We start from the raw sequence: 27,516 nt of genomic DNA on the forward strand, positions 1-27,516 counted from the left end.
ATCTTGTTCCCAGAGATTCTTAATTTTGTCTAAAGGAACATTCTTCGTCTCCAATAAATGTAATTCTAAAATCCCAACTGTGATCCCACTTCTCCCTGTGTTTGCCAGATCATCCGTGGAATGACCTCTGGAAGCCGAGTGTTTGAGTTCCTGATGTTAGAACCAACGATCCCGATAAAAGGTGGGCACCGGATCCCATCGGATGCTCTGGTTGGGCACGTCCAGTTCCATGACGTTACATTCAGGTGTGTAAGAGCTAAAGGTATCATTGGTTAACTTATTATTGGATATTGCATCCAGGCTTCAAGTGGGGTGTCACTAATTGGTCCTCCTTTTATTGTACAGAAGTTAGATTTAAATCTTCATACAGTGAAATAATATATTGCTATGCTATGTCAACATAGAGAGGAAGCTCACTCCACACTGAACTCTCAAATGTTCAAAGGCAACAACTGCATAGTTAGGCATTCCTTCTACATTTATTTCTGTGTCATTAAATGCTCTATGGTCAAGTCCAGTATGGATTACTTACAGATTATAGCTTCATGGACTCATAATGTTGTGCAGCACAGAAACAGGCCCTTTGGCCCACCACATCCATGCAAACCCATTTATTCTTCTACATTAATCCCATTTGCCTATATTAAGACTGTATCTTTCTATGCCTTGGCTATTTCAGACTCTGAAACTACCTCACTTTTTTTATATTATTTCTGTTTTTGCATGATTTTTAATCAATTCAGTATGTGTATACAGTAATTGATTTACGTATTTATTATTATTGTTATTTTTTTCTTCTATATTATGTTTTGCATTGAACTGCTGCTGCTAAGTTAACAAATTTCATGACACATGCTGGTGATAATAAACCTGATTCCGACTGTCTAAATACCTCTTAAACATAGCAATTGTATTTGATTCCACCACATCCTCTGCAGTGAGTTCCAGGTATCAACTACTCGCAGCGTGGGGAAAAGAACTTCCTCCCAAATCCTAATTAAAACTGTTTCCCCTAAACTTAAACACTGAGTTGTCTTGTTTTCGTATCCTAGTTGTGGGAAAAGGATTTAGAATGTCTACCCTATGTGTACTTCTCATAATCTGACATACCTCTTTCAGATCATCCTTATCTGCTTCGTTCAAAGGAAAACAAGACCAGCCTATTCAGTCTCTCTTGAGAACTAAAGTCCTCCAGTCCGGGGTAACATCCTGGTAAATCTCCACTTCACTCTCTTCAGTGAAACACATCCATCCTATAGTGCGGTGACCAGAACTGCATACACTGCTCCAACTGCAGTCTAACCAGTGTTTTGTAAAGTGGCAAAATAACATCTCAGCTTTCATATTCTATGTCCCAATCTTTAAAAGCAGGCATGCCAAATGTCCTGTTTACCACCTTGATAGCACTTCTAAAGAACCATGGACTTGGACTTGTCAATGTTCCTTAATGTTCTACTATTTCCTGTATTTGTCCTATCACTAAATGGCCTCCCTTGATATATCACTTCACCTTTGTAAGGATTAAATTCCATCCACCAACTCTCTGCCATGTTTCCATCTTATCTATATCCTCCTCTAGCCTTAGATAACCTCTTTGCTATCCACAATTTTGTATCCCTGCGAAGTTACTACTCAGACCTCCTACTTTAACGTCCAACTCATGAATATACAGAAAACACAAAAATAATGGCCCCAGCATTAGTCCCTGCCTTCTATACTGGCATAGACTTCCAATCAGAAAAATAGCTTTCCAATACCACTCTCTGCAACATACTGCTGAGCCAATTTTGGATTTGATTAGCCAGCTTACACTAGATCCCATGTACATTAAAATTCTGGACTTGTATTTTGTAAAGTTGCAATATAACATTCCAACTTTTAAGTTCTATGTCCCAATCTATGAATGTCTACATACTATGCAGGACCTTTCTCTACACTGTTGTACCAAACATACCCAGAGCAAGCACAGCTTGGCTTAGAGTCAGAAAGGGTATGAGTGATATGAGTGATGCTGCAAATAGTGTAGTTGCCACACAATTCCAGCAACCCAGATATTGAATGCTGTCTGTGTGGAGCTTACACGTTCTCCCAGTGACTGTATGGATTTCACCTGGGTGTACTAGGGTTTCCTTCCACATCCTAATGTCTGGATACAAAGCTGTTGGCTCAGCCGTTCCTTTCTTGAGTCTTCCTTTACTTTGGTTTCCCTGCTAGCATACAACTATCAACCATATCCAATCTGTTTACTGCACTTTTGCTCTTAACGCTCTTACCAGCCACAGGAAGGATAGTTTTCCTTGTCTTCACCTTCCACCCCATCAGCTTCGATACTCCACAGATAGTTCCCAGCAGGATTCCACCAGCAGCCACATCCACTCTTCTTCCCATCCAACGTTCCAATTGAATTAAAATTCCACCAGCCACTTTCCTTCTAGGTCTTTTCTGTGAACACATGCCCCTTTACCTTATTCCTACTACCCAGAGACTGAAAAAGTTCTTTCAGGTGAAGCACTTCTATTTCCTACAACTACATTCATGATTAAGAAGTCATCTCCCCTGCAGTATACAGGCCAAATATAGATTCCAACACTGGGAATTGGAATTGGTTTGTTACTGTCACACGTACAATGAAAAACTTTAATTTTGTGCACCATCCAGACAGATCATTCCCTACGTAGGTATGTTGAAGAAGTAAAAAGGAAAACGGAGTGCAGAAGGCTAAATGCGGGAAATTAGGACTAGCTGGCTGGCCAGCTTTATCAGTATGGATTCTTTGGGTCGAGCGGCATGTATCTGTGCTGTATGGTTCCATGACTCTGTGGTGTTTAAAGATAAAAGGTTAGTTTTATTTGACACAAGTACATCAAAACATACAGTGAAATGTTTAATTTCACAGTCTACAACTAACACAGTTTGAGGATGAGCTGGGGGCAGTCCACAAGTGTTCCATGCTTCCAGCACCAACATAGCTTGCCCACAACTTACAACTTGCCCTAACTGTACATCTTTAGAATGTGGGAGGAAGTCAGAGCACCCAGAGGAAACCCACATAGTTATGAGGAGAATGAACAAACTTATTACAAAGAACAGAGGAAATTAAATGCTGCTCACTGGCACTGTAAAGCATTATGCCAGCTGCTATGCTACAGTTACAGTGCAGGCAAACAATCAAATGAGAGTAAGAATGAGAGATCACAAGTTCATATCTTAGTATACGAGAGGACCATTCAAGAATCTGAATAGGGGGAAGAACTCTGTTCTGTCTGTGAGGTTCTAATCTTCTGTCACTTTAATTCTCTGCCGCACTCTTACCCAGACTAATGTTGCCTTTGGGCTCCTTCATTGTTTCAGTAATGCTGGTGTTTTCTCAAGGAAGAGCACTTGTTTTCCATCTGGGTAAAACAAATCCTTGGGCTTAAATTCTCACTCTTTCTGTCTACATAGATGTGGCTTCAACTCCATCTGGTAGTTTTCAAAGTAATTGTTGCCGTGACAACTTTAATTTTCTGCTTGTGCAACATTCCCTCTGTCCTCTCCACCTTTCCATCTCAGCGATATGCTTTTCCACTTCCTGTGTGAGCTCCTTGAACTGAAATATCCACAGAGTTCCTCCTCCCGCACCCCCCCACTGATGCTGCTCCACCTGCCGAGTGTTTCCAGCCATTTTTGTTTCAGATTTCTAAACTCTACAGGTTTTTTCTCCAATATCCTTTTCAGCTGGTTAAGGAGAGAGAACTGCTAATGAAGCAGCCAACCAGAGCATTGTCCCATCAGCATCTGTAAAATGAATGTAATCTGTTGCTGACAAATAAGCTTTGATTAATTCACAAGGAAGAATCTGGAATATTTCCTGTTTCTCTTACAAGATGGATAAGGCTTTGGTGTAGCACTGGGGTTTCAGGCCTGATTATGGGCTCAAAATTCTCAAAGCAAATTTCTGATGGTCTGCTGTCAACCACCTGCCACATCAACCACCAATCCTTGAGCCATAAATAACATGGACAAGGCTTCATTGTAAATAACATCAAACAGTTTCTCTTTCTTCCCATAGATATCCCACTAGACCTGGCCACTTGGTGCTGAACGGGCTCAACCTGACCCTACCTGCGTCTAAGGTGGTGGCCATCGTTGGACAGTCGGGAATAGGTGAGGACAGTTTCATATCGATAGCCAGGAGCCATGGTTCCTTCTTGCCTCACCCTATTCCGTCCAAGCCACTGACCATCCAGCTTTTCCTGCTGGCTTCCATCTTACCTGGTACTGTTAATGATATTCTCTCCTTAGATCCCGCTTTTCCTTATGTTCTCTCATTGCACCCCACCCCCATTTATGCCAACTCCCATCCTATCTACAGCCTCCCTTTCCTGTTTATTCATGGTGGAGCCCTCCTGCTCCCTCCCAGAACTCCTGAATATTTCCAATAGTTCCAACAGTGGGATAGTGTGGTTGCATAGCAGTTCATGTAATACCATTATAGTGCCATTGGGCAGGTTCAATTCCACTGCTGTCTGGAAGGTGTTTGTATGTTCTCCCTGTGACCACATTGATTTCCTCCAGGTGCTTTAGTTTCCTCCCACATTAGTAGATCATTTGATCACGTGAGTGTAATTGGGCAGCACAGTTTGTTGGGCCTGTTACAGTGCTGTATCTCTAAATTAAATGAATGAGAGTTTTCTACCCAAATTTATGCAGTCCTGCACCATGATGATGAGGGTAATCTGTCCAATATCACTTTTCTTAAGCTGTTCTACACATCTACACGTCAGTGATGGCATCCCTATTCATGTGGACACTGTTCTCATCACTCATCAGTGGCATTGACCATTTCCTCCTTCTGATATATCTGAAAACACTAGGAGAAATTTCAAAATTCAAAGTACATTTATTATCACAGTATGTGTACTATACTATATCTTTTTGCAGGCAACCACAAAACAAAGAAACACAATAGAATTCATGAAAAACTCCACACCACAAAGACAGTCATACATCCTGTGTGTGAAAAAGAAAGAACAAATCATGCAAACAATAATAAAAAACAAACAATCCACAGAAAATGAACTGCAGAGTCCCCAAAAGTAAGTCCACAGCCACAGAGCCAGTTCAGTGCTGCAGCCGGTCCAGGAGCTCGATGGCTGCAGGCCACAGCTGTGGAGCCAGGCTCCGCACTGAGGCAAGTGCCAGTGGCTGCAGAGTATGTACAGCGCTGAGGTGAGTAAAGCCTCTGGAGTAGTGAGCTGAACACTGGTTTGTCCTCTGCCCTCGGTCTCAATGCCTTAATCTTCTTAACCTGGCTTGGAGCTTAAATCAGCCGAACTTTTGGTCATTATCCGCTCTCAGGCCTGGGCCCTGCCACTTCAGTCTAGCCCCACTCTGCTCCAACAATGGCTGCCATGGCTGTACCTGCATTCTCGAGAGTCCAGTTCTCTGAATATTTCAGTGTACTACAAAAATGCCAGGTCACACAGACATTTCAAAAGAACGCCTCCCAGCAGGAAATTTGTTGTCGGCATCAGTACGTCTCGCAAGACGATGATGTGACACTTTTCTGATGGTTCTTGGGGTTGTAGACTTGGAGCTGTTTGCACTTTCTAGAGTCTCTTTCACCGTGGCTGCAGGTGAAGGAGGAAGGTGCTCTGGGTGTTGCAGCTCTGGCTTTTCTTCTAGTTTTCTTATTGATGAGCATGTTGGTCCTTGCTACCTCAGCATGTTGTGCACCACTTTTGACTGCGGCCCTCCATGCTGTCCGATCTTCAACTGTTTCCTCCTATGTGTTGAGGTCAATGCTATCCAACTTCATGTGGCACTTACCCTGTAGCGGAGGTATGGTCTTCCTCGTGGGCGGTAATCCTCGCTCAGCTTGCCATGCAGTGGGATATTACAGGCTGCAAATTGCAGTGATCGTAGTCCCGAAAAGGTATATCTAGTAGAATTATTAATAGTTTTGTTTGCTGCCTGAAAAGAGTCACTGTGTCTTACCAGCACCATCTTTTCAGCCCAAATATTGGCGCAACTGAAGCTGTTGTCTTTTATCCCTGTCAGGGCAAACATCAAACAGAACGATACAAGCACTTTTGTACCTTTTAACCGACCCCAAAATCAATCTGATTCTTCCCACCCACATAGCCCTATATTTTTCTTTCATCCATGTGCCTATCGACTCATAGAGAAGTACAGCATAGAAACAGGCCTTTTGGCCCATCTAGTCTATGCTGAAACCATTTAAACAGCCTACTCCGATTGACCTGGATCAGAACATAGAAACTTAGAAAACCTACAGCACAATACAGGCCCTTCGGTCCACAAAGCTGTGCCGAACGTACTTACTTTAGAAATTACCTAGGGTTACCCATAGCCGTCTATTTTTCTAAGGTCCATGTACCTATCCAAGTCCCTAAAAAGGCCTTATTATATCTGCCTCCACCACCATCGCTGGCAGCTTATTCCACACACTCAGCACTCTCTGTGTAAAAAAAAACACTTACCCCTGACATCGCATCTGTACCTTCTTCCAAGCACCTTAAAACTGTGCCCTCTTGTGTTAGCCATTTCAGCTCTGGGGAAAAAACCTCTGACTATCCACATGATCAATGCCTCTTATCATCTTATACATCTCTGTCAGGTCACCTCTCATCTTCCGTCGTTCCAAGGAGAAAAGGCCATGTTCACTCAACCTATTCTCAAAAGGCATGCTCCCCAATCCAGGCAATATCTTTGTAAATCTCCTCTGCACCCTTTCTACAGTTTCCACATCCTTCCTGGAGTGAGGTGACCCAGAACTGAGCACAGTACTCCAAGTGGGGTCTGACCAGGGTCCTATATAGCTGTAACATTACCTCTCAGCTCTTTAACTCAATCCCATGGTTGATGAAGGCCAATACACTGTATGCTTTCTTAACCACAGAGTCAACCTGCACAGCAGCTTCGATTGTCCAATGGACTCTGATCCCAAGATCCCTCTGATCCTCCACATTGCCAAGAGTCTTACTATTAATACTATATTCTGCCATCATATTTGACCTACCAAAATGAACCACCTCACACTTAACTGGGTTGAATTCCATCTGCCACTTATCAGCCCAGTTTTGCATCCTATCGATGTCCCACTGTAACCTCTGACAGCCCTCCACACTATCCTCAACACTCCCAACCTTTGTGTCATCGGCAGATTTACTAACCCATCCCTCCACTTCCTCATCCAGGTCATTTATAAAAATCACAAAGAGTAAGGGTCCCAGAACAGATCCCTGAGGCACACCACTGGTCACCAGCCTCCATGCAGAATATGACCCGTCTGCAACCACTCTTTGCCTTCTGTGGGCAAGCCAGTTCTAGATCCACAAAGGAATGTCCCCTTGGATCCCATGCCTCCCTACTTTCTCAATAAGCCTTGCAATAGGGTACCTTATCAAATACCTTGCTGAAATCCATATTCACTACATCTACTGCTCTTCCTTCATCAATGTGTTTAATCACATCCTTAAAAAATTCAATCAGGCTCGTAAGGAACCACCTGCCCTTGACAAAGCCATGCTAACTATTCCTAATCATATTATACCTCTCCAAATGTTCATCAAACCTGCCTCTCAGGATCTTCTCCATCAACTTACCAACCACTGAAGTAAGACTCACTGGTCTATAATTTCCTAGGCTATCTCTACTCCCTTTCTTGAACAGAAGGAACAACATCCGCAACCCTCCAATCCTCCGGAACCTCACCCGTCCCCATTGATGATGCAAAGATCATCTCCAGAGGCTCAGCAATCTCCTCCCTCGCCTCCCACAGTAGCCTGGGGTACATCTCATCTGGTCCCGCGACTTATCCAACTTGATGCTTTCCAAAAGCTCCGGCACATCCTTTTTCTTAATATCTACATGCTCAAGCTTTTCAGTCCACTGTAAGTCATTCCTACAATCGCCAAGGTCCTCTTCCATAGTGAATACTGAAGCAAAGTATTCATTAAGTACCTCTGCTACCACCTCCGGTTCCATACACACTTTTCCACTGTCACACTTGATTGGTCCTATTCTCTCATGTCCTTATCCTCTTGCTCTTCATATACTTGTAGAATGCCTTGGGGTTTTCCTTAATTCTGCTCGCCAAGGCCTTCTCATGGAACCTTCTAGCTCCCCTAACTTCATTCTTAAGCTCCTTTCTGTTAGCCTTATAATTTTCTAGATCTCTATCATTACCTAGTTTTTCGAACCTTTCGTAAAGTTCTTTTCTTCTTGACTAGATTTTCAACAGCCTTTGTACACCATCCTTTATCCTGTATCCTAACATCCTTTCCATGTCTCATTGGAGCGTACCTGCTCAGAACCCCATGTAAATATACCCTGAACATTTGCCACATTTCTTCCATACGTTTCCCTGAGGATATCTGTTTCCAATTTATGCTTCCAAGTTCCTGCCTGATAGCTTCATATTTCCCCTTACTCCAATTAAATGTTTTCCTAACTTGTCTGTTCCTATCCCTCTCTAATGCTATGGTAAAGGAGATAGAATTGTGATCACTATCTCCAAAATGCTCACCCAGAGAGACCTCTGACACCTGACCAGGTTCATTTCCCAATAACAGATCCAGTACAGCCTCTCCTCTTGTAGGCTTATCTACATATTGTGTCAAGAAACCTTCCTGAACACACCTAACAAACTCCACCCCATCTAAACCCCTTGCTCTAGGGAGATGCCAATCAATATTGCGGAAATTAAAATCTCTCACCATGACAACCATGTTATTATTGCACCGTTCCAGAATCTGTCTCCCTATCCGCTCCTCGATGTCCCTGTTACTATTGAGAGGTCTATAAGAAAACACCCAGTAGAGTTACTGACCCCTTCCTGTTTCTAACTTCCACCCACAGAGACTCAGTAGACAATCCCTCCATGACTTCATCCTTTTCTGCAGCCATGACACTATCTCTGATCAGCAGTGCTATGCCCCCACCTCTTTTGCCTCCCCTCCTTGTTCTTTCTGAAACGTCTAAAGCCTGGCACTTTCAGTAGCCATTCCTGCCCCTGAGCCGTCCAAGTCTCTGTAATGGCCACAACATCATAACTCCAAGTACTGATCCACGCTGTAAGCTCATTTACTTTGTTCATGATACTCCTTGCATTAAAATAGACACATCTCAAACCATCAGTCTGAGTGCATCCCTTCTCTGTCACCTGCCTTTCCTCCCTCTCACACAGCCTACAAGCTTTCTCTATTTGTGAGCCAACCGCCTTTCCTCCGTCTCTTCAGTTTGGTTCCCACCCCCCAGCAATTCTAGTTTAAACTCTCCCCAACAGCCTTAGCAAACCTCCCCAGCAGGATTTTGGTCCCCCTTGGATTCAAGTGCAACCCATCCTTATTGTACAGGTCACGCCTGCCCCAAAAGAGGACCATAGCTCTCCATACCCCTACCATCCATGTACCTATCCAAACCACTCTTAAACATTGAAATCAAGCCTACATGCACCACTTGTGGTGGCAACTTGTTCCACACTCTCACAACTCTCTGAGTGAAGAAATTTCCATTCATGTTTTCTCTTAAACTTTTCACCTTTCACCCTTAAATCATGACCTCTGCTTGTGGTCTCACCCAACCTCAGTTGAAAAAGCTTGCTTGCATTTACCCTATCATTGCCCCTCATAGTTTTGTATAACTCTATCAAACCTACTCTCAATCTTCTACATTCTAAGAAATACGGTCCTAACCTATTCAATCTTTCCTTATAACTCAAGTCCTTACCATAGAAACCATAGAAACTACAGCACAGAAACAGGCCCTTTGGCCCTTCTTGGCTGTGCCGAACCATTTTCTGCCTAGTCCCACTGACCTGCACACAGACCATATCCCTCCATACACCTCCCATCCATGTATCTGTCCAATTTATTCTTAAATGTTAAAAAAGAACCCGCATTTACCACCTCGTCTGGCAGCTCATTCCATACTCCCACCACTCTCTGTGTGAAGAAGCGCCTCCTAATGTTCCCTTTAAACTTTTCCCCCCTCACCCTTAACCCATGTCCTCTGGTTTTTTTCTCCCGTTGCCTCAGTGGAAAAAGCCTGCTTGCATTCACTCTATCTGTACCCATCATAATTTTATATACCTCTATCAAATCTCCCCTCATTCTTCTACGCTCCAGGGAATAAAGTCCTAACCTATTCAACCTTTCCCTGTAACTGAGTTTCTCAAGTCCCGGCAACATCCTTGTAAACCTTCTCTGCACTCTTCAACTTAGCACCTAACTCCCTGAACTCCCTTTGCAGAACCTTGTCACTCATCCTATCCATGTTATTGGTACCTACGTGGACCACGACCACTGGCTGTTCACGCTCTCTCTTAAGAATGCTGAAGATATCAGGGTAGAAACTGTGCAACTTTTCTTTGGAATAATGGAGTCCATGTAGTGGTTTAAACTGTATAAATCTGTGTCTGATGTTGACCGAACAATCATGTATACTCTTTAAACACTCATCCCAGATCTCCTCTGTCAATTCTGTACCCAATTCATCCTCCCATGCTTGTTTAAGACCTGCAGTAGTCACCCGAGCTCCATTATGTAGGATCTGATAAAAATAGGATACCACACTACGAGTAGCAGGATCAAATTTATTTATTACCTCCAGGGACTCATGTTTGTCTAAACCTCAAAGTTAGGCATATATTTCCTAACATAATTTCGAATTTGTAAATATCTAAAAAAACTTGATGCAGGGATATTGTAAACTTCTTGTAACTGCTCTAATGAGGCAAAGTTTCCATTATTATATAGGTCACCTACACTACAGATGCCTCTCTGTTTCCAGGTGGAAAAAACAGATAGATGTAAATCTGTGAACAGTAACTTTCACGTTCATTCTGGTCATGTTGTAAGCTTTATGCATACTAGAAAAGTATTTTTCACTGTTTCTCTGAGGCTTTTGGGAAGCGGTGGGAACCAGACCCGCTCATAGCCATCTTTGGAGCAACAAGCCCCCTATCTTCAGCCAATATGTATGAAAAAGCGGCTGTATTGTTTGGAATGGTGATTGCTAAGAAGTTAATCCTGCAAATGTGGAAAATGGACTCTGTGCCTAAGTACGATCTGTGGCTGAGAGAACTGGCAAATACTTTACATTTGGAGAGACTGAGAATATGTAATGAGGACAGAGGGGACATCTTTGAAAGGATATGGGGCCCTGTATTGGCTTTCTTACAGGGTGAGGACTGAGGTTTTTTGGTGCGGTGCACCTCCGCTGTGTGTGTTTACTTTTGCCTTTATATTTTTCTCTCTTTTTCTGCTCAATATTTAATTTGATTTTGCTATGGTTGTGATTTTTGCGGATGTGCTGTGTTTTTTTTGTTTGTTTGTTAGTAATAAATAAAAAAATTTTTAAAAATTAAAAAAAAAGAATGCTGAAGACTTGATCCGAGATGTCCGGTGGAAACATACCATCTAGGAATCTTGTTTTTACCCACAGAACCTCCTGTCCCGTAACTAACGAATCCCTTATGTCCTAGTGCGCCTCTTCTCCCCACTCCCCTTATGAGTCACAGAGCCAGACTCAGTGCTAGAGAGGTGACTGCGTTGAGTTTTCTCTGCTTGGTCACCCCCTCTCCCCCCCACAAACAGTATCCAAAGTGATATACCTGTTGTTGAGGGTGTTGGCCACAGGGGTACTCTGCACTGGCTCTTTAACACCTTGCCCCTTCCTGACCGTCAGCCAGTTTCCTGTGTCCTGCACCTTATGTGTAACTACCACTCTATATGTCCTGTCTATCAGCCCTTCAGCCTCCTGAATGATCCGGAGTTCATCCAGTTCCAGCTCCAGCTCCAACTCCTTAATGTGGATGGTTAGAAGCTGCAGTGGGATGCACTTCTCACATTTGTTGTCATCAGGGGCATTGGTCTCCCTGCCTTCCCAAATTCCACAAGTGGAGTATTCCAGTCTCCTGCTTGTCCTTCTAAGAGTCTTTTAAATGTCTATAATGTACCTGCCTCTGCTACCACCAAGCAGTGCGTTCTGTGCACTTACCATTCTCTGTCTTAAAAAAAACTACCTCTGGTATTGCCCTCTACACTTACCTCCTATCACCTTAAAATTATGCTCCCTTGTCTCAGCCATTCCTGTCCTGGGAAAATGGTCTCAGGCTGTCCAGTTGTTCTATGCCTCTGATCAAATTGTACACTCTGTTAAAAGTCACCTGTCATCCTCCTTTGTTTCAAAGAGAAAAGCCCTAACTCACTCAGACTATCCTCATAAGACATGCTCTCTAATCCAGGCAGTGTCCTAGTATATCTCCTTTGCACCCTCTAAAGCGTCCACATATTTCCTATAGTGAGAGAACCAAACTGAACACAATATTCCTAGTGTGATCTAACCATTGTTTTATAGAACTGCAACATTACGTCATAGCTCTTCAACTCAGTCCCCCAACTAATGAAGGCCAATACACTATACACTTTCTTGACCACCCGATTAAATTGTGTGACCACTTTGAGGAACCTATGGACATGGACTCCAAGATCCCTCTGTTCCTTCACACTGCCATTAATCTTGTACTCAGCCTTCATGTTCGACCTTCCAAAGTCAACCACTTGACTTTTCCAGATTGAACTCCATCTGCCACTTCTCAGCCCAACTCTCCATCCTATCAATGTCCCACCGTAACCTACAACAAACATCAGCTCTATAACCACCCTGCAAACCTTATTTTTTAAGAAAAGTATGCTTCAATGAAGATTTTTTAAAAAAAGATCGCAGGTAATGAATCTTGAACAACACACAGCAGGTCAGACCCTTTCCACAGAGGAAAATGGATGGTTGACATTTTGTGTTGAGATTCTTTGTTCAGATGATATATGTGGGACAGTGCTAGCAGTTTTCGTGTCCAGCGGTATTATACCTCAGGCAGCACAGGAAGATACAGAAAGAAGAAAGTGCCAAACAAGATAAGACTTGGCATCCATTTAACCTGTTATAGTGACCCTGTATTGGGACCAAGGCGGTCCCTGACCACCAAGGCCCAATGAATTTCCCGGGAATTATAGAGTCACTGAGCAATACAGCAAAGATACGGGCCCTTTGGCCCAATCATTCCATGCTGGTCTCAGTGCCCACCCAGCTGGTCCAAAGATTTCCTGCCTTTAGCCCATATCCCTCTAAGCCAGTGGTTCCCAAACTTTTATATGCAATGGACCTATACCGTTAAGCAAAGGGTCCATGGTTCCTGGGCTGGGAACCTCTGCTCTAAGCTCTGCCCCTCCATGTACCTGTTCAAGTGCTTCTTAAATGATATTATTGTACCTGCCTCAATCACTTCCTCTGACAGTTCATTCCATATACTCACTATCCAACTGAATGAAAAACTTGCTCCTCAGGTCACTTTCAAATCTTTGCCCTTTGACTTCAAGCCTATGCCCCAATGTTCTGGACTTCCCTACACTAGAACTATTACCACACCCCTTATCTGTGCCTTTCATAATTTTAAACACTTTTATAAGGTTGCCCCTCATTCTCCTAAATTCCAAGGATTAAAGGCCTAGCAGGCCTCTCCCTATAGCTCAGAACCTCTGATCCTAGTATTTAAATACATTAAAAAAAATTGGAAATGTTTTTCCCTGATCACCCAATGCAGCCCAAATATGTTCACACTAACCAAGCTCCTAATAACTCAGCAGATTTATTTTTTGTGATCAGATCTTTGTTTTAGCGAGGAATGATTGCAGCTCTCATTAGAACATAAGGATAGAGTGTTCTTCATGGGAGAAAGTTGGGAGTACTGCTGTTAATTTTTTTTAAAAATGTGATTAATATGATTAAAGGAAAGTCAACAGTAACATCTCTGCTGGAGCGATTCTATGAACCATCCAGTGGAGTGATCACCTTGGATGGACATGACCTCAGGACCCTGGATCCACACTGGCTACGTAGTCACGTTATTGGATACATTAGCCAGGTAAGTACTCTTCATACTGTCCACTTCTCTCCCCTTCCCTTCCCTTCCTCCTGCCTTCTTCTCTCCCCTTCCCTTGTCCCTGCCCACTTCGCTCCTCTTCCCTCAATCCATCTCCCTTTGCCCTTCCTTTCTTTTGCTGCCCTGTTTCTCTGTTTCTTCAGTCCTGTCTCCCTCTTCTCTGGGCTCCCATGTGTCCAAGAAAGAGCTGATATTAACTCTCATCTTATACCTATGCCCTCTTGTTTTATATTCATTCCAACATAGGAAAAATAGATTCTTACTATCTACCCTTATCAGGTCAACCTTCAGCCTCCTCTGCTCCAGGGAAAATGAACCCAGCCCATTCACAGTGAAATACTCCAATCCAGGCAACATCCCAGTTGATCTCCTCTGCATTCTCTCCAGCACAATCTTTTCTTTCCTTTAGTATAGCTACCAGAACTGCATGTAGTCTAACCAGAGTTTTATAGAGTTCTGATAAATATTATCAACTTAGCCATGCCTGTTCTGGACCCTGATGGTTGTTGGGTAATATCATAGGGTAAATGTTGTTAAGGCATCACAAATCTTTCCAGTCTTGCCGTTTACCCATACAAGAATATGAACTCTCAGTATCTCACTACCTCTCAGACTGGAGTTATTATTAATGTTCCCCCCACTCAGCTGAGGCTGATGTAGGGAGTTGCTTTGGGATGGATCTGATGTTTCAGTTCCAACACCCAGGGTGAGCTGGTTTGGCTGTTGTTAAAAATCCTCTGAATTGAAATTCCTCCTGTGTGTGTTGCAGGAGCCTGTACTGTTCAGTAGCAGCATCATGGAGAACATCCGATTTGGTAACCCAAGTGCCACAGACGAGGAAGTGTACATCGCAGCTCAGCAAGCAAATGCAGATGGATTTATCCGAAGTTTCCCTGATGGATACATGACTGTTGTGGGTGCGTGTGACAGCACATTCCTACTAACAGAACACATGCATGCAGATTACTTCAGCAAAGATCACCTGAGAACACACCTCAGACGGTCAGCCACACACAGGAACATACCTTGGACATTTGCACACGCGCGCGCACACACACGCACTCACACTCTTCAGGCAGTCAGCCACACACAGGAACACACCTTGGACAGTTGGACACATACGTAGAATACATCTCAGGTAGTTGGCTACACAAGAACTGACCTTGGACAATTGGACACATACAGAACGTGTCTCAGATAATCAGGCATACAGAAACACGCTTTGGATGGTAAGATACACATTGGAGAACACCTTGAACAGTCGGACAAAAGAAACATCTTTGAGGAATGAGGAAGGGCAGAGTCTTCACCGCGTTAATAGATTGATCAACATGTTTGTTAACAGCCTTTGTTTATTGGTCAGGTGAACGGGGAGTGACTCTCTCTGGGGGTCAGAAGCAGAGGATTGCTATTGCTCGAGCCCTGATTAAAAATCCCAGCATCCTGATCCTTGATGAAGCCACAAGTGCGCTTGATGCAGAATCGGAGCGAGTAGTGCAGGAGGCACTAGACAACATCCAGAAAGGCCGGACAGTACTAGTCATTGCGCATAGGCTGAGTACAATCAAAGGGGCCGATGTAATCTGTGTGTTGGCAAATGGACATGTGAGGGAGGTAAGTATAGCTCACTTCTCCTGGGTTGTTCCTGCTACTCCTGTCAGCCTCAAGGCTACAACTAGCAGTGGGATGACAGCATTGCATCATGCTAAAAAAAGATTCAGATTCAGATTTATTTATCACGTGTTCGTCAAAATGTATCGTTTATGTTAACAACCAACACATCTAAGGATCTACTGGGGACAACCAGTAAGTGTCGCCAAGCATTCCAGCACCAACATAGCATGCCCACAATTTTCAGAACAACAAAAAAAAACAGCAAAACAAGTTCCCTTCACACCCTCTCACTCACCCATCCACTCAGTCACACACACAGACAGATAGGCCCCCGATTCCAGGTTAGGCCACCTACGAGTCTCTAGCTCTTGGCCCCAGGCTCTCAGAATTGTAGATATTGGGCCTCCTCTCTTCCCACCCCCCCCACCCCCCCCATCCTTGGTTTGGACTTGCAGAGATAGCAGGCCTCTGACCTCCAGGCAGGCTGAACTAGTGGCTTTGATCTACCAGCCTCTGCTTCCAGGCTCGCCAACTTTGGTCTTCAACCTTTTGGTTTCTACCTCCAGACATTGAGTCAGGTCGGTCAGGTCTTCAGCTTTCAGTTTTGTCCTCCAAACTTTGCCGACCTCTGGGGTTGAACTTTGGGCCTAGACTTAAGCACTCGTACAGACCTCCGACCCTGGTGACCTGGGAGGGTTACTGGCTCTCGTGGCTCCTGCACGTATACCCAGGGACTCTCAATTAAATACGATGGCTGTCGTCAGTGGAACTCGTCACTCAGGTCACATCTTCCCATGTTTAACCAGAGGCTGATAGGATGTGGACAGTGTCGTGCTAAGAATGAAAGAAACAGAAACATAGTGGAACACTTATGGTCTTTAAAGCCTGTTCCACCATTCAGTAATATTAGAACTGACTCTCTACATCAGCTCCCTGGCACCTCTGTCCTAGGAGGTTAAAACATACGGTATTGTATTTCAAGAAATGAGAAGTAATCTGATTTACAAGTTTTCCATTACACCTGTGCATACATGTACTTGTGCATATGGCAATAAACTTGATTTTGAGCAACACACACAAAATGCTGGAGGAACTATTTCCCTTTCTTAGTCCCTCCATCTCCATTCTCAGAATGAGGTTTTTCACCGAGAAGTTCCTCGAGCATTTTATGTTGGTTGCTTAAGATTTCTAGCTTCTGCAGGATCTCTTGTGTTTCCATGAAACTCTACCTTTACTTTGAATACTTACAACTATCTAAGGCACTAATAATTAGAAATATTTTGTAGGGAGAGTTAGCTGAACATTGGAATTACTTGATGACCGAAAGCCCTCCTGAGGAAATGTTAAAACCTGGAGTACAGCCGACAGTTTCAACCCCCGTTTCATTGAGGCAGTTGAGGGAAAGTTCACCAGGATTATACTGGGTGGGAAGGGATTGTCCACCAAGAAAAGCTTATAACTGGGTAGGAAGGGATTGTCCACCAAGAAAAGCTTAGACAGGTTATCCATGTGCATGACCGTACTCTTGGGGCAATGATGGAGAGGATGAATGTTCAGAACAGTGAATGAAGTGCTGTGGGGTGGGCTGTTTTGTCCAGATTATGGCAGGCTTCTTGAGTCTTGTTCAAAATTCAAAGTAAATTTATTCTCAAAGTACATATATGTCACCATATACAATCGTGAGGTTCCTTTTCTTGCAGTTATACACAGTAAATCGAAAAAATACAACAGAATCAATGAAAGACAGCACCCAACAGGACAGGCAAACAACCAATGTGCAAAAGACAACAAACTGTGCAATACAAGAGAAAAAAAATAATATTAATAATAAATAAGCAAAAAGATTTCAAGAATGTGAGATTGAGAGTCCTTGAATGTGTGTCCATAGGCAAGTTGTGGGAACAGTGGTGATGGGACAACTGAAGTTGACTGAAGTTATTCCCCTTTAGTTCAGGAGTTTGATGATTGAGGGGTAATACCTATTCCTGAACCTGGTGGTGTGACTCTTGAGGCTCCTGTACCTTTTTCCTGATGGCAGCTGTGAGAAGAGAGCATGAGCTGTTTGGTGGGGGTCCTTAATGATAGATGCTGCTTTCCTGCGACAGCGCTCCATGAGGGTAGATGTGCCGACTGGTGGGGAGGACTTTAGCTGTGATGGCGCAGGTTGTATCCACTACTTTTTGTAGGATTTTCCATTCAAGGGCATTGGTGTTTCCATACAAGGTCTTAATACAAACAATGAATGTACTCTCCACCACACTGTTGGTCAAAGTTACACTCAGGTTCACTGGCAGCTGGATTCCCCAAAGGGCCTGTCCTGGTGTTGTAGCCCTGACTGGGTGGCTGGGTGTGAGGGAGAAAAGGGGTTTGTTTGCCGTTGTTTTGTTTTGTTGTTGTTGCTTGTGTTATTCTGCTGAACGTTGTGGGCATGCTATTTTGGCACCAGGATTTGTGGCAACACCTGTACGCTGTCCGCAGTACATCCTTAGGTTGTGTTGGTTGTTAATACAAATGTTTACTGTATTTTCACTGTATTTTTCAATCCACCTGTGACAAATAAATGAATCCGAATCTGTAAATAGAGAGTGGTTCAACACACTTCTGACCTATAGACAGTGAAAGGCCTTGGTTACCAGAGTTGAGTCACTTGTAGCCGGACATTCAGTCTTTGACCTGACATGTATTTATGTGGCTGAACTAGCTGAGTTTCTGAGCTCTGGAACATTGATGGTTGTGTAATTGGTGATGGAAATGCCATTCTATGTCAAGGGTCAGTGGTCACCTTCTCTCTTGTCTGAGGTGGTCCTTGCCCAGCACTTTTGTGGCACAGATGTTACTGATAAGCAGTCCGAACCCGAATGCCATCTGGGGTTTGCTACATACAGGCCTGGGGTACTCACTTGCTAAAGAGTTGTGAGCAGAACTTAACATACTGTCCTTACCAGCCAACACCCTCATCACAGCCACTATCAGAACTTGGAGTTTTCCGTCTGTTATCCTTCACACTAAAGTGACAATGTAGTCATAGTCATAATCATAGTCATACTTTATTGATCCCGAGGGAAATTGGTTTTCGTTACAGTTGCACCTTAAATAATTAAATAGTAATACGCAAGTTATGTCAGGAAATAAGTCCAGGACCAGCCTATTGGCTCAGGGTGTCTGCCCCTCCAAGGGAGGAGTTGTAAAGTTTGATGGCCACAGGCAGGAATGACTTCCTATGTCGGTCTGTGTTGCACCTCGGTGGAATGAGTCTCTGGCTGAATGTACTCCTGTGCCCAGCCAGTCCATTATGTAGTGGATGGGAGACATTGTCCAAGATGGCATGCAACTTAGACAACATCCTCTTTTCAGACACCACCGTGAGAGAGTCCAGTTCCATCCCCACAACATCACTGGCCTTACGAATGAGCTTGTTGATTCTGTTGGTGTCTGCTACCCTCAGCCTGCTGCCCCAGCACACAACAGCAAACATGATAGCACTGGCCACCACAGACTCGTAGAACATCCTCAGCATCGTCCGGCGGATGTTAAAGGACCTCAATCTCCTCAAGAAATAGAGACGGCTCTGACCCTTCTTGTAGACAGCCTCAGTGTTCTTTGACCAGTTCAGTTTATTGTCAATTCGTATCCCTAGGTATTTGTAATCCTCCACCATGTCCGCACTGACCCCCTGGATGGAAGCAGGGGTCACCGGTGCCTTAGCCCTCCTCAGGTCTACCACCAGCTCCTCAGTCTTTTTCACATTAAGCTGCAGATAATTCTGCTCACACCATGTGACAAAGTTTCCTACCGTAGCCCTGTACTCAGCCTCATCTCCCTTGCTGATGCATCCAACTATGGCAGAGTCATCAGAAAACTTCTGAAGATGACAAGACTCTGTGCAGTAGTTGAAGTCCAAGGTGTAACTGGTGAAGAGAAAGGGAGACAAGACAGTCCCCTGTGGAGCCCCAGTGCTGCTGATCACTCTGTCGGACACACAGTGTTGCAAGCACACGTACTATGGTCTGCCAGTCAAGTAATCAAGAATCCATGACACCAGGAAAGCATCCACCTGCATCGCTGTCAGCTTCTCCCCCAGCAGAGCAGGGCAGATGGTGTTGAACACACTGGAGAAGTCAAAAAACATGACCCTCACAGTGCTCGCTGTCTTGTCCAGGTGGGCGTACACACAATTCAGCAGGTAGGTTCACAGAGATAAGTACTGGGAAGCATTTGAGCCAGGGTAGATGGAAGCAGACCATTTCTGGGAATCTGGAAATAACAGACTTTAAAAAATTAGCTTTATTTGTCACATTGATGCATACAGTGAAATGCTTTGTTTGTGTCAATGACCAGCACAATCCAAGGATGTGCTGGGAGCAGCCTGCAAGTGTCGCCATACTTTTGTCACCGACATAGCATGTCCACAACTCACTAACATGTATATCTTTGAATGTGGGAGGAAACCAGAGCAGCTGGAAGAAACCCATGCGGTCACGAGGAGAATGTACAGACTCCTTATAGACAGAGTAAAACACTGTCATAGTATTATGTTAACCTCTATACTTCCTTGCCAGCCCAGTTAATTCAATGTGTTGTGGTCAGGACTCTGCTGGGAACCAGTGGATGATGCAGAAATGTCAAATACAAGTATGTACATGAATTTTACTTGATTCCCTCTTGTTGCCACAGGTGGGGACACATGCAGAACTGCTGCAGAAAGGAGGGCTTTATGCAGAACTGGTCCGCAGACAAGCCAATGACGAACCTGTTATGTGAGGAGCAGAGAGCTCAAGGAATGGATTCCTGGCAGTCGTTCACACTGAACTGTCCATTCAAACTTAATGGGGAAGGAAGCTCTAGGTCCAATCACATTGCCTCACTCACTGGTATTTCTGACAATATGGACACTGAGATTCCAATAGGGAGCAAGGAGGGAATCCCTCACTGTCCTCCACAGATGTAAAAATCCTTCACACCACAGTCCATCCCAGGCTTTGCCTGTACCTGGAGTACAGGTGGGGATATGTCACTATAACTCAGGTATAGTACTGATCAGTACAGGTCTGTCAGTGTCTAACACTGGCATACTACACTGTTGGAAGCAGATGTATCACTGATTGTGTAAGTCTTGGGGATAAATGGCCCTCTATGCTGTTAGAAACTTTTAACATCATGTATCTGTATACTGTTGATTATAAGGCTTATTTTATGTTTCACTTTATTTGTAAATTATACTTTCCCCAGTTGAGCTGTGTTTGCATTTTTACACCTACATGGGTGAGCACATCCACTCCCAAGTTGGGATTTGATTGCATTTACACACCTGCATTGGGCGAGCACATCCAAATAGGTGCACTCTCACATTCTCCCTTTGTTATACACAAGGCTTGTGGAGAAGCATTTGCAATGGCAGTATTGAGCTGCAGAGAATTATCTTACTAAACAATGATTTGTTCAGTCAAACTGAAAAATATCATGATCTATGAGAGATTTTGCAATGCATTGAAAAGAACAGTCGCTCTCTGTAGTGACTGTTGTTGGAGAATCCTTGGAGTATTGTGTTCATTTGGGTTGCCTCATTATAGAGAGGATGTGACGCTTCAGACGGTGCAGAGGAGACTTGCCAGGATGCTGCCTGAATTAGAGAGCATGTCTTATGAGGAAAGGTAGAGCAAGCTCAGGCTTTTCTTTTTGGAGTGAAGGAGGGTGAGAGGTGACTTGATAATAGTGTATAAGATCACAAGAAGCATGGATAGAGTGGGCAGCCAGTGCCTTTTTCCCAGGGCAGAAATGGCTAATATGTGAGGGCATAATTTTAAGGTGATTGGAAGAAAGTATAGGAGGATGTCAGAGGTAGTTTTTTTTTAAACAGAGAGTGGTGGTGTGTGGAATGCACTCCCAGGGGTGATGGTAGAAAGAGATACATTAGGGATATTTAAGAGACCCTTGGATAGGCATATGGATGAAAGAAAATTAGAGGGCTTTGTGGGAAGGAAGGGTTAGCTTGTTCTTAGAGTAAGGTTAAAAGATCAGCATAACATTGTAGATTGAAGGCCCTGTACTGTGCTATGTTCTATGTAATCTTTGACCGGTTACCCGAGCACACCTAGTGAATGTGAAGCAGAGGGAACAAATATTGCAGGAGAAGTATTAGATACCATTCAAGTTTCAGATGTTGTTGAACTTTTCAAATATTCAAATCTCATCCAAATTCTGCTGCTCACCTCACCTCCGACAGTTGCCTCTTTAATCACATGAAGCAAAGATCATTGAGGTCCAGAGCCAAGTGGTCACAGCTGAACTCACTGACCGATGCTTTAGTAATTTTCAGTCAATAATGTTGTTGTGTTCAAGAGACTGCGGAGGAGATTCACCAGGATGTTGTCTGATTGGAGGACTTTAGTTATGGGGAAAGATTATGAGGTGAGTCCGCAGTTGGAGGTCTGTAAGCATCTGAAGTTTGAGGCACAGGGTATTTAGTCCTGGGGTCAGTAGAGGTTGAAGACCAAAGTTGGTGAGTCCAGAAGTCGAGGCCCACTGGTCGAAGCCCCTGAGTTGACAGGTTTGGAGATCAGAGGCCCAGTGTCTGCGCTGTGAATCTGGGCCCAATATCTGTGAGTCTGAGAGTCCAGGGCTGAGGATGCTCGAGTTGGTGTGTCCTGGAATTGGAGACCTGTCTGTGTGTGTGAATTGGTGGATGGGAGTAAATGGGTTTGTTATGCTGTTGTTATGTTGCTGTTGTCGTTATAGCTTGTGTTATTTTACTGAACATTGTGGGCATGCTATTTTGGCACTGGAATGTTTGGTGACACTTGTGGGCTGCCCCAGCACATCTTTGTGTTGTGTTGGTTATTGGCACAAACAACACATTTCACTGTATGTTTTGATGTACATGTGATGAATAAATGAATAAATGAAAGCCGTCTGGCCCATTGAGCCTTATCCACCATTTAATATAATGGCTGTGGCAGGGGATTAATGTGAGAAGAAGGAGTTTTATTGAGGATTTGATGGGAAAGTATTTTTACACAGAGTGGTTGATATCTGAAATTTGCTGCCAGATGAGCTTGTGGAATCAGATACAAATTCCCAGCATTTAGGCAGAAAATTAAATAGGCGATGCAGAGAAGGAGATGCAAGATACTGCAATGATGGAAACTGAACACACAAGATGCTGGAGGAACTCAGTGGGTCAGGCAGCATCTCTGAAGGAAAATGGACAATCAATGTGTCAGGTTGAGACCCCCTCATCTGGGCCGAGGTATAGAAGGATACAGTCTTAACGCAAACAAATGGGATTACTGTAGATGGGCAAGAAAGTTTCAGTTTGAACATTGTGGGCTGAAGGGCCTATTTCCTTGCTGTGTAGCTACAGGACTCTATGATGTTCCCTCCATCGGTGAGGATTTATTTTCGAGATGGACCCAGATTCAGATTAATTAATCACATGTACATTGAAACATACAGTGAAATGTGTCAATTATGTTGACAACCAACACCTCCAAGGATGTGCCACCACATAATCTGGCACCAACATCGCATGTCCACGATCTTCAGCAGAACAACACAAGCAGCAGCAGCAAACCAAAACATCAGCAAAACAAGCCCTTATCCCATCCAATCACACACACACACAGACCTCCAACCCCAAGACAGGCCACCTCTGGACTCTAACTCGCAGACATCATGCCTCCAACTTCTAGATATGCCGACCCAAGGGCTTCAACCTTCAGGTCTTGACCTCTGGACTCGCTGACTTCAGTCTTTGGCATTTGTGTTCCAAACTCCACTACTGACTCCAGGACTCACCGACCATGGAACCCTGAAATCCAGTCTCAAAGTTCAAAGTAAATCTATTATCGAAGTACATATATGTCACCATACACAACCCTGAGATTCATTTCCTTGTGGGCATACTCAATAAATCTAATAACCATAATAGAATCAATGAAAGACTGCACTAACATGGCAGACAACCAGAGTACATAAGACAGCAAATTGTGCAAATAAAAAAAGAAATAAAGAAATAATAACAGTAAATAAATAAACAATAAATATCTAAGACATGAAATGAAGAGTCCCTGAAAGTGAGTCCACAGGTTGTGGGAACAGTTCAGTGATAGGGCAAGTGAAGTTATCACCTCTGGTTCAAGAATCTGATGCCTGAGGGGTAATAACTGTTCCTGAACCCAGTGGTGTGAGTCCTGAGGCTCCTGTGTTGCCGCCTTGATGGCAGCAGCGAGAAGAGAGCATGAGCTGGGTGGTGGGGATCCCTAATGATGGATGCTCCTTTCCTGCAACATCGCTCTACGTAGATGTTCATAAGGGCTTTATCATGATGGACTGGGCATTATCCACTACTTTTTGTAGGAATTTTCATTTGCACATACCTCTGACATAAATCCATGTCTCGCCGACCTGGGGTATCTCTGACCACGGGGATCGCTGGCCTTCAGTGTCAGAGCACTCTGACCTAGACACCAACCACTGGCTCCTGCACCTCACTCTTCACTTTCCACCCCTGATCTCTAACTCCCCCTTATCCCTGTCCATACAACTTAACCTGACCCCTATATCCCGACACTGTTCTCAAAACCATTCCTACAAACCTTAAAACAACTAAGTCCAAGCCGCACCTTGCCAGAGATCGCATCTTGGTGCCATCTTGAACCAGCTTCCTGACCCGTCTCTGGTGTGCAATGCTGTGAAACTCTTCTCAAAGATACTGAGTACTGCACAACCCCAGTGAGCTAATAATTTCACTGTACATGACAGGTCAGCCCGTGTTATTTACTCAGGACACCCTCGTTGTTTTGTGACACCGAAATCATTGTCCTTGGTCTCATGGGTCCACCTACTTTCAGAGAATATACTTTATTGTCGCCAAACAATTGATACTAGAGCATACAATCATCACAGCGATATTTGATTCTGCTCTTCGTGCTCCCTGGAGTACAAATTGATAGTAAATATTAAAAATTTAAATTATAAATCATAAATAGAAAATAGAAAAGGGAAAGTAAGATAATGCAAAAAAAAACCGAGAGGCAGGTCTGGATGTTTGGAGGGTATGGCCCAGATCCGGGCCCAGATCTGAATAAGAGAGGAACAGGAGTTTTTGAGACAATACTTGACTTTATCTGAGGAATTGAAACAGGGCAAGTGGAGGTGGGGGAGTACTTAGAGAATATTGATTACAGTTCTGTAAGTTTCATTCTTGTTATAGAACGGGATAGGTTTTTGGCCCCCAAATTTAAGTCGTAAATAGGGGGAGGGCTGATTTTCATAGCTCAGGACAGGATCTGGCGATGGTAGATTGGGAGCAGGTGCTTACAGTGCTTTCAAAAGACAGTTAGCAAGAGTTCAGGGCACTGTGTTCTGGACAGGAAGTAATGACAAAATATGATTTTGGTCAAAAAAGTTTGATCAAGATAGAAAAGGAAACATTTAGCAATTATAGGCATTTGAATCAGGTGAGTCTCTTGAATAGAGAGAGTGGTCTCACCAGAGTGTTTCGTCATTAATTCATGGAAACATGCTATCAGGCCCACCATATGCATGCTGACAAGTGGGAACCCATCTGCATTAATCCCATCTTTCAGCACTTGACTTGTAGCCTCCGAAGCTGGGACTCCACTGAAATACTGTCAGTGATCCCCTCCAAATGCTGGAGGAAGCCTAGTGGATGCCAAATGTTGTGCCTTTATTTAAGAAGGGCTAAGTGGATATATCATGTATTATATTCCCAATAGCCTAACATCCATAGTCAGTAAGTTGTTGGAAAGCAGTCCGAGGGATAATATATATTCATATTTGGAAAAGGCAAGGGTCAATTAGATGTAGCCAACATGGCTTCATGTGTAGGAAATATTATTTTACAAATTTGATGGAGTTTTTTAATGAAGTGGTAAGGAAAATTGACAAGGGTAGGGTGGTAGATTTGTATATGGATTTCAGTGAAACTTTGATAAGGTTCTGCAAGACAGATGAGATTGCATGGCACTCAAGGGGAGCTAGCAAACTGGATACAAACTTGGATGGATGGTAGGAAGCAGGTGGTGATTGTGGAAGGATGTTTCCAAGATTGGAGGTCAGTGACCAGCGGAGTACTGCCCCTCAGGGTCGGTGCTGGGCCCAGTGTTATTTGTCACCCACATCAATGATTTGGTTGATAATATACAAGGAATAGTTAGTAAGTTTGCTGATGACACTAAAATAAGTAAGGTCGTAGACAGAGAAAAAAAATATTAAGAACCACAGAATCTTGATTGGTGAGATTGATGGGCTGAGGAATGGCAAATGGAATTTAATTTAGTTAAATGCGAAGTGTTACATTTTGGAAGGATAAATCAAGTAGGACTTTGACATTGAATAGAAGGAACCTAGGTACTGAAGTAGGACCTTGGAATACGAGTGCATCGTTCCCTTAAAATGGAGTCATAGGTAGACAGGGTGATGAAGAAAGATTTCGGCACACTGGTCTTCACCAGTGAGGACACTGAGTACAGAAAGGTTTTGTGACAATTGTACAAAACATTAGTCAGACCACGCTTGGAATATTCTGTTCGGTTTTGGTCACCCTTTTAGAGAAAGCATGTGATAAAACTGGAAAGAATTTTAAAACAATGATTTGGAAGGATGTTCTGAAGACTCAAGGGACTGAATTAAAAAAGAGAGGTTATTCAGACTGGGCCTTTACTCTTTAGAGTTTAGGAGACTGAGGGGTGGTCTCAAGGAGTATATAAAATTATTTGGGTCATAGATAGGGTGAGCATTGTTTTATCCATGGTTGGGAGATCAAAAACCAGAGAACATAGCTTTAACAACACACGTGATTAGAGATGAATGGTTTAATAAGAACTTATTTCTTTATTTACACAATGGGTGATAGAATTTACCCTGGTGGAGTGGTAGTGTACGAGTTGGAATGTTATGTTTATGTTATGTAAGAAGTTAGTGATGCAGAATTTGGAGTATTGTGTGCAGTTCAGTTCATCTAAAGATAAGACAGATAGCAATAAACTTGAAAGTGCAGAGAAAATTTACAAGAATGTTGTCAGGGCTTGAGAACCCATGTTCTATGGAAAGGTTGAATAGGTTAGGACCTTTTGCTGGATCGTAGGAGAACAAAGGGAGATCTGATAGATTATGAGGGGTATGGATGGGGTAAATGCATGCAGGCTTCTTCCACTGAGGTTGGGTGAGCCCAGAACTATAGGTCATAGGTTTAGGATGAAAGGTGAAATATTTAAGGGGAACATGAGGGAGAACTTCTTCATTTAAGGGCTGGTGTGAGTGTGGAATGAGCTGTTAGTGGAGGTGGGGGATATGAGTTCAATTGCAACATTTAAGAGAATTTTGGATGGGTACATGGATGAGAGGGGCATGGAAGACAATGGTACATTGCAGATAGATGGGTCTAGGCCAAATAACAGGTCAGCATAGACTAGATGGGCCAAAGAGTCTGTTTCTGTGATGTAGTGTTCTGACTCTTTGACTCTAGAACCAGCTACCAGAGGAAGTGGTTGAGGCAGGAATATTAGATACATTTAGGAAGTTTGCAGACAGGTATGTGGATGACAAGAGTTTACAGGGAAAAGGGTGAAGTGCTGGGAAATGGGATTAACTTGATTAACTGGAGGAGCAGAGGGATCTCGGGGTACATGTCCACAGATCCCTGAAAGTTGCCTCACAGGTGGATAGGGTAGTTAAGAAAGCTTATGGGGTGTTAGCTTTCATAAGTCAAGGGATAGAGTTTAAGAGTCACGAGGTAATGATGCAGCTCTATAAAACTCTGGTTAGGCCACACTTGGAGTATTGTGTCCAGTTCTGGTCACCTCACTATAGGAAGGATGTGGAAGCATTGGAAAGGGTACAGAGGAGATTTACCAGGATGCTGCCTGGTTTAGAGAGTATGGATTATGATCAGAGATTAAGGGAGCTAGGGCTTTACTCTTTGGAGAGAAGGA

General features: G+C 43.6%; 1 protein-coding gene across 1 annotated transcript in view; it reads left to right on the forward strand.

Annotated features, from left to right (window-relative positions):
* LOC140197196 (mitochondrial potassium channel ATP-binding subunit-like) overlaps positions 1–20,795 on the forward strand; it is a 68,123-nt gene extending 47,328 nt beyond the window's left edge. Inside the window, exons 11-16 of the mRNA XM_072257122.1 lie at positions 109–245; positions 4,052–4,146; positions 13,797–13,930; positions 14,718–14,865; positions 15,312–15,562; positions 20,237–20,795. Of these exons, the coding sequence (XP_072113223.1) occupies positions 109–245; positions 4,052–4,146; positions 13,797–13,930; positions 14,718–14,865; positions 15,312–15,562; positions 20,237–20,323 (852 nt within the window). The 3' untranslated portion in view covers positions 20,324–20,795. The remainder of the gene's footprint in view (positions 1–108; positions 246–4,051; positions 4,147–13,796; positions 13,931–14,717; positions 14,866–15,311; positions 15,563–20,236) is intronic.
* The last annotated feature ends 6,721 nt before the right edge of the window (positions 20,796–27,516 follow it).

Source organism: Mobula birostris, chromosome 1, assembly GCF_030028105.1.
Source record: "Mobula birostris isolate sMobBir1 chromosome 1, sMobBir1.hap1, whole genome shotgun sequence".
Taxonomy (NCBI): domain Eukaryota; kingdom Metazoa; phylum Chordata; class Chondrichthyes; order Myliobatiformes; family Myliobatidae; genus Mobula; species Mobula birostris.